The following is a 15,307-nucleotide window of genomic DNA, read 5'->3' on the forward strand; positions in this document are numbered from 1 at the left end:
CTTGGAGTTCCTGCCATTTCAGCAGCGTTTTCTCTGCTACTGTAACAGTAGAGAACAGCTGAGAACACCTGGTTGTCTGAGTGTGTATTTTTATTAACGAGCCTATGTCACCAAACTTTTAACAAATGGCCCCCCGGCACCCTGACGCCCTGAAAAACCCAGCTCGGAAATTAAGCATCTGCATCATAAATCTTGGAAAGTTACAATAATTTGCAATTCACTCCCTCATCAAAGGCAATATTACCCTAATTTATTATCTCCCGGCACAAGGGGTGCGCAAAGGCCGTGGAGATAAGAGTTTATCAGGAGGGGGATTGATTTTCATTAACTGATTGTAATAAAGATGAACTGCCTGCCGTGCACACTGACCAAGAGCCACACTTTATTGTAATTGGGACAATTTATTTCATGAGCCAGTGGCTCTACTTTTTTGTCCCTCCCATTTTTTTTTTTCATATCTGTCGCTGCTCTTCAAAATGTGAATGCAGTGTCTCAGATGCACTGCCTCTTTTGTTACAGCGACTCCTCATGTATGAAAATGATGATTAGAAGATGTATGTGGAGAGGCAATTCAACTGTCAACAGATGTTGCATCAGATGTAGCTTCTGGCATCAAAGCAGCGCAGCGGTTTTGTAAACTTGACTGATACTCAATGCCTTCCTTATATCAACTTATCGCTTCCCGCTTGTCAAAGCGGTAATGCTATTTGTTCCCCTGATACCTCCTGGATGAGAAATATCTAATGTTTATGTGCAGTTTTATTTTTGTATTCTGTTCCCATCTTATTTGTCCTGTTGTCTCCCTGCAGCAGAGCACGATCAGGTGACCTGCTAACTGGTAAAGCCTTCAGTCTCCACGCTGACAGATAATCAAAATCATGCTGCACCACTGAGTTTCCACATGAGCATTAAAAGCCTGCGTTTTCACTACTGAAGCTTCTTCTGTTGAATTCCACAGCTGACTCCCGCCTGGTGTGAGAGCAAGAGAAAAAAAATCGCCCCGTGTCTGATGTTTCCACCACACAACATGGAAAACAAAACGTAAAAAAGGATGTAAACTGGTGATCACGTTATCCTTTAAAGGGCTATTACACAAATATCACAGCTTCATCACTCATCGTGATAAGGTTTCAGCAACAGGCTCTGAAGAGGAAGAGTTTTCAACATCTACATCCTGAGCATTCAAGGTCTTGAAGATGCCAAGGGGAGGGATTCCTTGTGCAACAACTCCCCCTCTCTGTGCACTGAGGCTCAGCACTCCGTTCAATATAATATAACTGGGAGAAACAAAACATCCAGTTTGAATTTTTATTGTAAAATTGGAAAAAAAGGAGAGAAAGAGAGAAAAGCCCCAATAAGCATTTCTTTTTGATACATATCTTTATCTTACCATAACCATAAAATAAAGAAAATAAAAGTGGCAGAATAATAAATAAATAAATAAATAATAAATAAATAGATAAATAAATAAACATCAAGTTACATACTTGACCCGATAATTAATTATAAAATTATTAAATCATCAATCATTAATATGAAGTAATCTAAGCAGCAAGTATTAAGAAATTTCAACAGGGGAAAAAATGTTTGGTTTCTCAGGCTAATACAGAACACATAGTTTTTTAAAGTTTTTTTTCTATAAAAAGATACTGCTTTCCCTGTCAGTTAATCCATGCTGTACTGACGCTGCCACAAAAACAGGTGGCGCTCTCCTTAAAAAAAAAAAAAAAAAAAAAAAAAAAAAAAAAAGAAGAGGAAGAAAAAGAAAGACTACCTGTAAACAGCATTTTCTCCTCCAGGTTCATAGTACTGAGATTTCTCTTTTTGCGCCCTGTATGTCAGTAAAGTCTACTCCCAGACTCCATACTGCTGTTTCTATGTTTTTGTATGCTTTGTGCTGAGAAACCAGAAAGTTAACATCTTTATAAAGCGTAACCCTCTACCCCCCCCCTCCCTCCGACGCCCTCCCCCCTGTCAGCCTCCCCTATTTCAAACCCTAACCTATATGTACCCAAAGAAAGGTCCTGTGCTGATTTTCCATAATATACAGTTTTCATATTTATAATAAGCTATTATCCTTAGCATTCAAACCATAGTCAAAGAATCATATTGTTAATACGAGTAGTACCATAATCATAATCTTCAACCCTCCCAGCCCCCATTGAGCATGCTCAGAGATTGAAAGGACACCATGGTAGCATGACAAATATTAAAAAAGATAATAATGGATGCATGAGTGAAAACAATGTAAAAGATCAACTTTAGATCAACCACATGCAGCTTTTATCAGAAACCTACAGGGATCATTATTGCCATTTCCTTTTTTTTTTAATTTTTTAGATGATGTTACTCAACTCCTGGATTTTAGTCATTTCGTCATGCTTTTTCTGAATCTTATATTTGATATGTATATAAAAGCTTATGCACCACATATTTAACTGCGAACTCAATCAGGTTGGAAACTGTCTCATCCACAAACCTTTGCTGTTTTAATTGCATTCAGTCAAATTTCTTTTTTTTTCTATGGGAAAATGAAATGAACTCAACATCTTTTCAAACTCATTACATTTCAGCCACAGCTGGCATCTTTAATTTGCATTAGCCAAGCTGTTGTGAAGGCCAAATTTAATTTGATTTTAATAATTTAAAAAAACCCTCTCCAGTAGAAAATCCCATAAGAAAAGATTTTTGACTGGGTTTATAAGGCCCTGCATGGCCTGGGGAAAGGAGGGCATATATCACAGCTTCCTAAAGCTGCTTGGCGCTGACAGCACAGAGGAAACTAACACTAACTGGCCGGGGGGAAGAAGCTGTCTTCTGGCAAATATATAAGAAATCTAACCTTTTCACTGGAAAACTATATTGTATATCATTACAGCCTGAACTGACCCTCCTCCTATAATGTTTTACTATAGTACTAAATCAAATGTTTTATTCTGCTAAACATTTCTTGGAGGTTAACATATTTATTCGAGGCTATTTAAATTTTTTAAGGAAATCTGGCACACATTTAAAGTCTGATGAGGAAATGCAGTGGATATGCTTGCATAATTTGGCAATTCATGATGAGAAAAGGCTTTTTTTTTTTTTTTTTTTCTTTTTTTTTTTTATAATTTCTTCTTACAGCATCTAGACAATGCCTGCAACAGAACAAAAAACAGTGAGGCAGGGTAACATTTGTTGAAAATGATGCACCCCCTTTCTAATAATACTGATCCAGTGAACCAGTAACCACAGAAATAAAGAGAACGGCTGAGCCAAAGTAACATTAAATGAAAGCATACAGTCATCAGGGTCTGGAGAGTCATTCTGGAGGAAACATGTCTTGTACCAGCCTTCAGAGGCACGGTAGTCATGTTTTCTGAAGACTCTACTTCTGTGGATGGGACAGCATTGTGATTCGATGTCTAAAGCACTGATGTGTCTAGAAGTTTAGAGCGATGACCAGAGCGCTGAGGTCTCACCAAGTCCTGAGGGGCAAGATGCTTCAGAAAGCAAAGTCAGTCGATGAATGGCATTTTGAAAAGAGACATCAAAACACAACTGTGTGAATGCTATCCGAACAGATCAGAGACTGCAGTGGAAAAAAAAAAAAAAAAAAGTAAAGTAAAAGCAAGCAATTAATGAAAAAAAAAAAAAAAGAATTTCATCTCGAATGTGTGTCTCCGTAAAAAACATGACTACAGATGACACTTGTTTAGTTCTTTAATCACATCTTATGCGGCATGATGTGTCATGACCACACTGTATAGGAGCCACGTGTGACCAGCGCTAATGGTAAGCTGTCGTCCTGTTGAAGCAGCAGCAGCTGTAGCAGCTACACTTACAGGCCTGCTGCTGTCTAATTGATGGATCATTTTGCTCCTAATTTGACCTCCTAAGGCTGGTAATGCCAGGCTGCTTCTTACTGTGTACAAGCTCTTACTGTGCTATTATACCCTTCGGAAAAAAAAAATATACAGCTGCTCTTCACTGAAGAACTTGTACAATCTACTCTAAACTATATACAGATCTTGTTGCAGCCAAGTAAACCTCTGAAGTGTCTTTGCCATTATGATGTAAATTTGGGATCCTGCCGATTTGGGATCCCCTTCTGAGACTATGGATGATAGCAAGAGAGAAAAATACTCCCATCCAACCACTGTGAGAAAAATAAACTCTGCCACTCAGTCAATTCATTCAAAAATGCCAATGTGTAATTGATTGTGCATCTCTTGCCCTGCGGTGCTGCTCCCCATCTGATCAATATTATCATTATCCTAATTATGCTGTGGGTTAGCTTTGGGGCCCCCCGTGAACTGATGGTCCCTATTAAGAGAGAGATATGCTGGCACTTTGAGGTAAGGAAAGAGAGGGGAGGGCGGGGGTATGGGGGGGAGAGGAGGGGAGGGGAGTCCGCTCTCGCCTGCTGAGAGCAGCTGGAGGAGCTTGGCAGTGGGAGAGGGCACGACCCGGCCGGGACCGCGGTGACACACCGATGGAAATTTTTTACAACTGCTGTCAGGCTCATTTGTATATTTTATTAAGCAGTTACAGATGCTGCGCTGTTTTACTGCTGCGTATCCAGCTCAGCCGGGTGGCACTTTTACCACAGTGCTTTATGGTCAGATTATCTGTACTATCAAGGCTTTAATGATGACATGGAATGATAAGCAATGACGATCAATTATGGAACTGCAGCGTGCTGACAAGAGCGGAGGACAGCGTTACTTAGCTTGATACACTGGAGTTCTTCGATGTTTTGCTTTGAGTAGGTGTCATTGTGTCACTTTTGGCACTAAGGGACTGTTTTCTTCTCTGTTGCACGACACAACAACACAGAACAGATCACACTTCCGAGATGAAACGCTGTGATGCAGATGAAGAAATGAGTGGCAAAAGAACATATCTGAACATGCCCGCAACAATGTCTAACCCATATATTCTACGCCACTAAAATAGTATAGCTTTATTTTTTTTTTTTATACATTTTTCTGTTTTGTTTTAATATTCTCAAACCCAGTAGCTATAAATGTAAAAGGAAAAGAAATCAAAAACCCTTGCTCTTTTTTTCAACCTGAAGCTAGTATTTCTTCTTAAGTTTAACTTGTAATATTATTAATCGTAGTTTGTAGTATTAGTATCATTAATACTATATATTACTGTTCAGAACAATAAAAATGTTTGGTCCTTTGGTCCCGTAGGGGTGAAAGATTTGCAGTTCTACTGTTGCTAATGGAAACCTCAGTGACCTCCAAGAGTCATAGTTCTGCGCTTGCTGAGAGAGACGGTGAGAGAATAAGAGAAAGAGGGAAAGAGAAAGAAAGTCTGTCAGTGGACGTATAGAATAGCTTCTTTTTTTCCACTGTTTTTTTTTTTTGATCTTCAAGTTTTAACCCTCATTTGTCCAGTACAGTAAAAGCCACAAGCGCCTCTTTCCTTATATATATATGTGTATATAATATGTATATAGAAATCTATTTGTTGTTGCTGCTTTTTTGTTTGTTAGTTTGTTGCTTAATTAACAATTCAAGTCTCAACAAGAAAAAGTTCTGTTGTTCAGTCTCATCACATCTTTTTTCGTTTTTTTTTTTTTTTCTTCTCGTCTTTCTTGCACTGTGCCATCTGTCACTGTTGCGTCCCCTGGTGAAAGCGCCTCCTCCTCTTTTCGCATCCTCTTTTTTCTGCCGTAACCTATATCTTCATAAGTAAATGCTGATATGTCTTCAAAAAATTCCTTACGTGTTGATTTTTTTTTTAAAACATATTTTGCTTTCAAAGAAAAAAAAGTTTAACTCCTCCGAGATATCCTCACGTGTCCTCTAAAACCTGAAAAATAGAAGAAAAAAAAAAAAAAAAGGCAATTTCAAATCTCACTGCTCATTAAACTGTCAATCCAGAGATCCATTTCTTTAAACTTTGGATAGTTCAATATGGCTCTATTATATCGGTGTAATGGTCTGGAGAGAGCTAACCCACACTGGCACACCAATCAATCTTTGTCAATCACAATGATGACAGATTTTCCCATAATTAATATGCCTGCTGTGCTGCATATGAAATCAACCCCTTATAGTTTATATATTTCTGCATGTATGACAACTTTAGACAACTTTAAGCTTTTAGCCTTACATTCACTGAAAATATAGTGTATTTAATACTTATCTGTCAGCCAGAAAATAAATCTATAAGCTCTTAAATTCAGGCCAAACGGGAGGACAATGTTTGGCCATTAGCATACCATAAAAAAAAAATAAAAATCAAACGACACCATTTAAAGTTAAATCTTGAGCTCACACAGAGAATGTGATGTGGAGCCACTTGCTGAACCAGTGACAGGACTGTGACATGTTTCTGGGCTCACCTGTGGTGCTGCAATTAATACTGAAGGTAGGCTGTGTCAGTAAGGGCGACTGGCATCCTTCGGTCTCTTTAGCTGGACTTTCAACCTCTTCATCCCAATCTGAAACCCATTCATGGCTTGAATAGCTGCCTGTGCACTAGCAGGGTTGTCGAAGCTCACGAAACCTGGGAGAAAAAAGATAAAGGTCGTTAACCCTATTTGAGAATAGGGAAACTATGAGTACCCGAATGAGCTTTAAGGTAAGAACTTAGGTGAATATTTAGAGATGGTATTTACAGCAAATTACTCCATTTACTCCATTACGAAGGAATACGGTTAAGCACATAAACAAATAATAAACTCTCTGCTTGGTCATCATGCCCAGTCTACTTCCTGAAGAAGTCTAGATGGCGTTGTTGAGGCAGAAAGCACTTTTGGGCTGCCTAGCACCCGCTCAGTGACTATGACATGCAATGCAGTTGCTTTTTAAAGAAAATAAAATCATATTTTTTTCAGTTTGATATATGCCCCCGGCGTGTTAGAACTGGAGTTTGACAATTTGTTGCAAAATAACAGACACGCCGGGACATTAGGTTTGGGGCTGTTACTCTCATAAGACACCACTGGTTGAATGTTTTTATCTGGAAGAGATGATTAACAAGATGCTTCGTGGTCCTTCGGAGAAGCATTTAAAACATGTAAATAACTTTACAGGGTAAGAAGGATGCAACTGGTGATTTTGGATGGTGTGATAAAATAATGAAACAAGATGTAATGAATCACTGATTCTAAAAAAATATAAATGGAAAAAATGGTTTCATAGGCACAGAAGTGAATATTTGCAAAAAGCTGGGAATATTGCATCTGCAATACTTCCTGCATGCAGGTGCTTTCATCAACAATGTGTAATAATGTAGGTCAATTGTGACCTGAATTGAATTGGGCAAATTCAATGGGTGATTATCAATATCTTTGTAAATATATACTGATGTTAACTTCATAATGTCCTTTAAGCTTTCTGACTTGTTGGAAAATCCAGGATGCAAAGATGGATGAGCACAAGTCACTGCACAAAGTAGTTTGATCAAAACAAGACCAAACACGGAAGACAAGTATGCCGTACACACAAAACCCCCTCGGTGCATTTGCCCAAGATAAACTCCTTCTCAAACCTATGCTGAACATCCTGCTTCCATCATGTGTAAAAATAAAGCCTCGAGAATTCAGTGACCAGAAACTGCAGTGGAGTGTGTCTCTGCTTGATGCGCTCCCCTGTGTCTGTGGTGTCATTAGGAACAGTTGATGACCCATGAAAAACAGCAGGAGCCTCTCCACGTCCACAGCCACCTGGGAGAGAGTCTGCCTGGCCTGCTTGGCTCTGGTTTGGCCCATTAGGGCGAAGCTGGGCGGCGAGGAGGCGGGCTGAGTGGAAGTCTGAAGAAAGTACAGAGGCAGGGAAAGGAGGTGACCTCCTAACCCACCATCAGCTTAACACATTTGTGCTGCGAGTGGAGATCAGATGGAGAAGAGATGCAGGCTAAGAGCTGAAAGCCCTCCACTCAGTCCTGTCACAGATTACACGTGTGCTTTCTCTCCTTCTCTCTGTTTTCCTTGTCTTTTGCACCTCATCAATCTAAGTTTATCCCCCCTTTCTCCATTTGAGATTAATTACACCGGTGTGCTCCCTACTTCCCCAAGCCTAACATTATGTTGTAAATGCGTAGTGTATAAGTCAATACTGCAAATAGCTTTTCTTTCATGAATTTACATGTTAAGTCACCCCAAGGGAGACAGGACTGGTGATCAATTTTGCCCAGGGTTCTATGGTTCCCTGAAGTGGAAATGCTGATCCATAATTGTCCCCTGCCTTCCTTCCCCTCAGCCATCACTACCTGCCTCCTCAAAGTTTTTATAAGCCCTGGGGTTGGTAGGTGCATGTAGGCTTACGGAGCTAAATGGGACAGGAGGTGTGGAGGTGTGTGAATCAGCCTCAGCAGCGAGGGTATTGACAGATATTGGGGTTACAGAGCGGTGATGAGGATGCTGATACAGCACTTCGAGGTTTCCAGGTCACACAGCTGCCAAACGGAAACAAGGACAAGGGGATCTGATCGACTGCATCATGGCTGGTTTGGCTACAATGTACTCAGCGCATTTTCTTTTCAAAAGCACTGACGGCAAAACGCAACAGTCATCAAGATGCAAATTCAGGTCAGTCTGTCAGGGGTAAGATCATTCAGTCCTCTGTGTCTACAGCCTTGGAGAAAATAAGAACTTTATGTTTACAGTGCATGCAACAAATGATTTTTAATAAGTGGTTTGAAAATAATAAATACAAATTTTGGTGAAAACTTTCAAAATGAAACTTCACACCTAAGCTGTGAGTTTTTACACAACACCCACAAACATCTGAAGATTAAAATAAAAATAAGAGCAGAAACTATTTTTTTGCGCAAGACATTGCTTAACATTTACTTTGAATGTGTTTATTAAAACAGGTTTTTTGCAGACCTGAAATTAATGCATCTTTGTGTGAATACAAACAAATGTCACAGCAACAACATAATCATAATCTAAAAGAAAAAAAAAGTATATATTTTTTTTTGCTGAGTAGTAAAATATAGAGAAAAGAGTAAAGGCAGATATTTTTATATGATAGTTGGACTCTGTCTCTTGGACTATAGAGCAGTAAGTTGGTAGCAGTAAATAACTCACCAAAGCACTTGCTCTGGTTGGTTGCCCGGTCCATGAAGACCTTAGAGGAGATGACGGTACCGAAGGGCAAAAACATCTGCATGAGTTCGTTGTCTCCAAACTCCTGTGGCAGGTGGTAGATGAACAGGTTACAACCCTCCGGACCTGCAGACAAACAGAAAGAGAGAGAGTGTTTAAGGGAAAGGGAGAGAGAAACAGCTGTGAATTTGTCAGTTCCATCGATGCAGTCTTACATGTTGACTAAATTATATTATAAGATAAGTGGAAAGAGCTGCCTTGGACATCTCTGACACCATCAGTTCTAAAGCCTCACACAAAAACAAACTAAAAGATTTTTACCTTGATTTGCTGACACTGTGTGGATACTGACGATGCCTTTGAAATTAGTATTTACATCTAACCATCTCTGCAGATTAAATGTGAATATGAGATACAAAATACAGATGACTAATTACAATATTTAATGTTGAAAATGAAGTCTGCTTTAAAAAAAAACAAAAAAACATTTATATACTAATTTGTTCCTGCTTCTCTTCTCTCCCCTTGCCCAGCGGTGGCTTCTTTGCAGGTCTATGGGATAATCTGTGTTGAGTTAAATGTGGATTTTGTTTTCTGGATGCTTCCCTTTGCTCTGTATTTCATGCAAAAAATATTGCACAGCTAAGGTTTACTTTTTAACTCGCTAAACTACACCTAATTAAACAACTAAAAACAGTTAAATAAGACATCCTATCATGTACATGATGTGCAAAACTGAGGGTTTGATTGCTTCATATGTGGCCTCTGGTCATATTTTTCACACTTACTGTTTGACACACTTATTTCTTCAATTGAAAAATAAAATGACTGCTGTTTCACTGCAAATTTATACAACTTCAGTGCTGAACTCATTGTTATTTTTTAAAAGAATGTAGCACATGTGACTAAAAATCATCACATTGCAAGTCACTTTGAATATCTTCAAACAAGCTGCCCCAATTTTCCTGCAACTGTACTTTCCACATTTTCATTAATTTTGTCCATCTAGGTTGCAGTGCCACAATCCTCACAGCTCAGGATTTTATTACATAAGCTTTAATTATTACTTATGAAAAAAAAAAAAAAAAAGCATGGGGCCATGTTGATAAGGTATAACCTATTTTCAAGATGTAGAGCACAATATACTTGTAGTACCATTGTTCTATCATCCCCATGTTTTATATAGCCTATCTATTACCTAAGATGAGATGTGCACGGCATTCAGTAATAGTGTTTCCTCAGCTGTTCCACTCTATTTATCCATTAGACAGAATGATATGTGTACAGTGTTAAAGTAATTCTCTTCTCTCACCTTCACGTGTTAATATATGTATTACACAGAGTGAGGTGTGTACAGTGCAAAAGCAATACCAGTCTCTTATGCTCATCGCCCCTTTTTATATCCATTACGGTGGATGAGATGTGTGAAGTGTAAAAGTAATAATGTTCTCTCACCCTCACCTTCTCTCTGCTGCTGCTGCTGTTGGATGACCTGGGGTGGTTGGGGCAGTGTTTGGCCGATGGGAGTCAGCGTGGTGGCTGGGTAGATCGCTGCAGATGGGGAAAGAGAGAGAGCGAGGAGAGGAGTGTAAAAACGGGGATCCCACAGAGAATGGTGCCAAGGATGCTTAAGGTCGATCACACAAGCGTAACATGTGTAATCAAAGGCTCTCTGATGCTGTCTTCTTAGGCACTGTCCTACACTATCTGAATCCATGCAGCCTCACACTCACACAGTAAATACCCCGCAGTAATTGTCTCGTTGATGCTTCTCATTTAGCGTTCACGACCGAGCGTAAAACCTCGGGAATGCAAGAAATGTAAACAACGCATCCCTGTCTCCCACCTGTGTATTGCTGTACACCAGTGAAGGCTTGCTGGAGGGTGTCGGCAGCGGTGGGGCTCTGGGTGGAGTAGGGCGGCAGGCCGTTGGTGTACACAGTCTCCACGGCAGGGTGTCCGTTGGGCTGATGGTGAATGCCGGTGAATCCGTTGACGATGGGCGTGACGATGCTGGGCACGGCGGAGGTGGTGATGTTGGCTGGTGGAGAACTAAGGCCTGCTGGGAAAAAAACATGCACCGTTACTGAATCATGGGCACTCCATCTGCTTGGCTCTACATGAGACTACAAACTGCTTATAGAGTATTGAGACATAGGCAAGCACACACAGAGACATGCTTTCCCATTTTGTACTGAGAAAAACAGCACACACACACACACACACACACACACACACACACACACACACACACACACACACACACACACACATTAAACACACAAAGCTCGTGACCGCGAGCCACACTGCATCTTCTCTCTAATGCAAGGACACGGGTGCGACGTGAGTCTGTCACATATCGGCCATTTGTCGTGACACATCCTACAGGATAGCTGGGAAGTCAACCTGTGAAAAATGAGCCTGTCTGTAGTGTTTGTGCGATACCCTGCTGGCTCCTACTGCTCGAAAATGATGAAACCACTATGCAAGTTCTGAGAAAAAAAAAAGAAAAAGATCTGGACTAGACAGAATTAGATTTGAGGGAGCTTTGCTTGAACGAGCAGGTACCGAACTCACAAAGATGCCTCTTACTTTTATACATAATAATAATAATAAAAAAAAAAAGACAAAAGAACAAGATTTGGCAGTTTGACAAATGGGTGGGTCATTACATATATGGCGCATGCCTGAAAGGCAGCTGCAGAAAGGTTCACGAGTGGAATCGAAATTGGATGCTCCCAGTTCTCTTCCATTCATTGCATTTTAAAAGGACCCTGCTTTAGGAAGTGCTTCCAATTATGCCGGGGACGTCGAAGTACCCATTCTGAGCAGAATCTCACTTTGTGATGGTCTCTCTAAAAGGGCTTCTCCGTGGCAAAGCATCCGAGCTCGTTGTAGTACAGCTCCCCTGAGGACCACCTCTCAATCTGGAAACCCTCATCTTGATTGGACAGAAAGCCCAGGTTGTCACGGAAACCCTTCAGCATGCCATATCCTCACAATCTGGTACCTCAATAAGAAACCTCCTGTGAGTGGCAGTTCAGATAGGGTAAACAACATAACATACGCTGAGATTTATGCAAATGCAACAGTAAATATGCTGCACATCACATCACTGAAACCTCCCACCACTTGGTTATGTCATCTACTTATACATATGGGATTGCTTTTCTTTTTCTCTACGCAGGATTCCTCCATTTCCTTGCATATTCTGTCCCCTCCTCTCCTTTTCCCTCTTCTCTCCCCGTCTCAGCATTTAAGCCATGAGGAGGCTGACAGTCGAGTAGGCAACTGCAGTGACCAGGGGAATTGCCCCGGTCCAGCGAGAGCTGTTGTGTCTTTTGCACTGGTTTCCTTTTTTTTTTTATTTTTTTTTTATTTTTTTTTATGAAGCCTCCCCACGATTGCTTGTTTCCTGCGGAGCGGTGATGAATTAGACTGCAGCTTCAGCCCATTCTCCTACCAGGACCCAGGAGACTGCCGCTCCTATTCTGAGGGCTAGAGACAGCTAGTCTGCTCGGGCCACACGCGCTCTACTGTACCACCAGATAATGCACCCTCTCCATCATCAGGCAAATTCATTTTCCAAGGCTTAGCAGTGCTGTAGTAGCGCACCACTATGTGTGTGCAGCAGCTGTAGTGATAGTAGGAGTGGCGGTAGCAGTCGTAGGTGGTGGTGTGGACCCCTTACATGCAATTACATAAGTTCCAGGGTCAGCAGCTGAACATGACGTTAGTGGTGAAGGAGAACATGTGACAGATGTAACAGTACGGGGCCACAGAGTCCTGTCAGGTTATCATGTCGGAAATGTCCCAGCAGGGAACCCACACAAGAATCATAAGTGTAATAAAGACGACAGTGTTTCACTACAGTGAGGAAATGCTTTGAAACATTTGTACACAATAACTAAACTAAACTGAGTGAACACTACAGTGGCTGGCTTACTCATGCGTTGAGACATAGAATGGGGTTATGATATAAGGAAAAGACAATAACACCATGCCCAGTAAAACAATGATTACATGGGAAAGCCATTTATGTAGCCCGGTCATCATCTTTATCCTCGCTGTCACAATGGTCCAATATCCCTGAAGACCCTGAAAATGTTCTCCTCAGTTGAAATAAGGGAAGTTTTTCCTACTATCCCCAACTACAAAATAACAAGGCATTTTCATTTTATACCTCAGAGGACATATAGTTCTCGCATTGTGGAAAAATGTATTCATAGCCTGCTTACAATGCACACACAAGAGAGCCGATACACATGTGGCTGTCAGAGTGTGCGGCATGTGTCGGCCTGTAATAATGACATGTTGTTCCCCATTCTGGCATGGCTGAATACAAAGCTATGGAATAGCAGATTACATATTCTATACAGCCAGCTCTTAACTATCAATTCTCCGCTCTTTATTACTGCAAGAAAGAAGTCTGGTAAACAGTATGTATATGTGTGTGTCACATAGATACAGTATATTTATGTTATGGAAGGAGAAATTACATTCATATTCTTGCAGGCTTCCTCTTAGAGGGGAAGACTGTTGACTTGCTCTGTGCAATGATTGCCTCACGAAAGATGTCTTCACAGTCGACAGAAGTATTTATTATGCTAATTATACATTCAAATCAACGAGGAATGCTATACCCATCCTGGTGAGTGCAGTCATTACCAGCACAAGGACTGTCTTTTGCTGGAGCAAGTAATAAGCACTCCAAACAGATGCTTTCATCTAACTGATTTAAAATGTGATGCATTTAGAGTCAAAGAGAAAATGTCTGTCTGGTGTGAATAATAAATCTGGGTGTGGGAAGAGCAGCTTTTTCAAAAGGCTATTCGGCATAGGAAGAAAAAAAAACCGGTTACTTTGAATACTGCCCTTTGGATAAGTAATAAATATAAAGCAAATCTATTGTGACATAAAATGAATGCGTTTCAAAATGAATGTGTTTCATTGTCACTTAGTTTAATACAATTTTTTATCGGGGAAATATTTACATGCAGTACAAAAACACGCATTTAATATTACTGAGGCATAGTGTATTATGCTTTAGATTCTTACCATAGTGTCATCCACATCTGTTGGAAGGACGTGCAAAGCCCCTTTTCCTAAATTTAAAGCCAAACGGCATGTCCAGCGAGAGTTGGTCAGGGGTCAAGTCGGTTAACGTCGGCACCTTATCGGACATCAGCCAGTCATGAACCAGGACGCTATATGCTCCAAAATAACTCGGCCGTAAAGGACTGCAAATTAATTTACTAACCAATGGGACAAACAACCTGCCTGCTGGAGTATTCAATGCTTGTTTTGCCTGCAGACTTGACCACGATTAACCATGACGGCTTTAGCACGTGGGATTAAAGCTGTCATTCCCTCCACATGAGGTGAGTGCTGGACATAACTTCACCGTGGATGAATGCAGGGCTGGAGCCACTGGGATAAAGTGAGCGGGACATCACATGCGCTTCTGCCATGAACAACAACAACAACAACAACAACAGGCGAACTTTCCTGTTTTGACGGACACAACATCCGGTAAGTAAACTCCGCTCTCCTTCACTCTATCAGTGTTTGTTTGCCAAATGCCACAGCAACCGGGGTCAGAAGTAAACAACCGCCACTGCGGAGGCTCCGGCAATGCTGTATCTTTTGTGTTGATGATGACAATACGATCAGGCTACTGTTGCTTGGCCCTCTGGTGTTGTAGCTTTATTTTGGGAAAGGGAAAAAACAACAACACTTGGCGCCGCCCAGGTACCACACTGGTACTCCCCTGGTACTTCTGACGCTGATGTGCATGCAATGCACTGATCGCAGCAACGAACCTGACTTTCAGATCCCTAAGCAGACCAGCTGGGCAGTCTGTGAAGCTCTGCTGCTCAAGCAAACCTCAGTCTTGCCCACACAGATCAGATCTCGTTCTAATATTTGTGATAATTCTGATGCAATAGGTGTGGTTTGAACGGAAAGGGAGGGGATGATGTATCTGAGGGACAATGGCTCTTTGTGCAGCTGTTTCCGAATTGATAGCTTTTGAAGACAACATTAATTTAAAAGTTGTCTTGGAAGGGGTAGAAAGCATATAAAGTGCATGCATCTGTGAAGTCAGAGATCGATTGAAAGCTGGAGGTCACACCATCAGTTAAGACGCACATGCTCACCTCTCCAGCTGTTTCCTCTGGCTCTGAACAGACTTTAGCACTGCTTTCCAAGTGTCTTGGATGTGAGGCGTCTTTATAGCGGTGAATCCTCACA

General features: G+C 41.0%; 1 protein-coding gene across 12 annotated transcripts in view; it reads right to left on the bottom strand.

The window, feature by feature from the left end:
• Positions 1-1,294: 1,294 nt before the first annotated feature.
• The window catches only part of celf5a (cugbp, Elav-like family member 5a), a 187,879-nt gene continuing 173,866 nt past the window's right edge, over positions 1,295-15,307 (bottom strand). For 4 of the 12 annotated variants that reach the window (XM_069150189.1, XM_069150192.1, XM_069150193.1 and 1 more), the window contains exons 8-12: positions 10,902-11,117; positions 10,511-10,606; positions 9,038-9,181; positions 6,344-6,507; positions 1,295-5,808 (exon numbers count right to left, since the gene is read on the bottom strand). In XM_069150189.1, the coding sequence (XP_069006290.1) occupies positions 6,380-6,507; positions 9,038-9,181; positions 10,511-10,606; positions 10,902-11,117 (584 nt within the window). In that variant the 3' untranslated portion in view covers positions 1,295-5,808; positions 6,344-6,379. The remainder of the gene's footprint in view (positions 5,809-6,343; positions 6,508-9,037; positions 9,182-10,510; positions 10,607-10,901; positions 11,118-15,307) is intronic. The other 8 variants (XM_069150198.1, XM_069150197.1, XM_069150191.1 and 5 more) reach the window with 3 other exon arrangements.

Source organism: Embiotoca jacksoni, unplaced genomic scaffold, assembly GCF_022577435.1.
Source record: "Embiotoca jacksoni isolate LCO1_2020_lvr unplaced genomic scaffold, fEmbJac1.0.p SCAF_16, whole genome shotgun sequence".
NCBI classification, from domain to species: Eukaryota; Metazoa; Chordata; class Actinopteri; family Embiotocidae; genus Embiotoca; species Embiotoca jacksoni.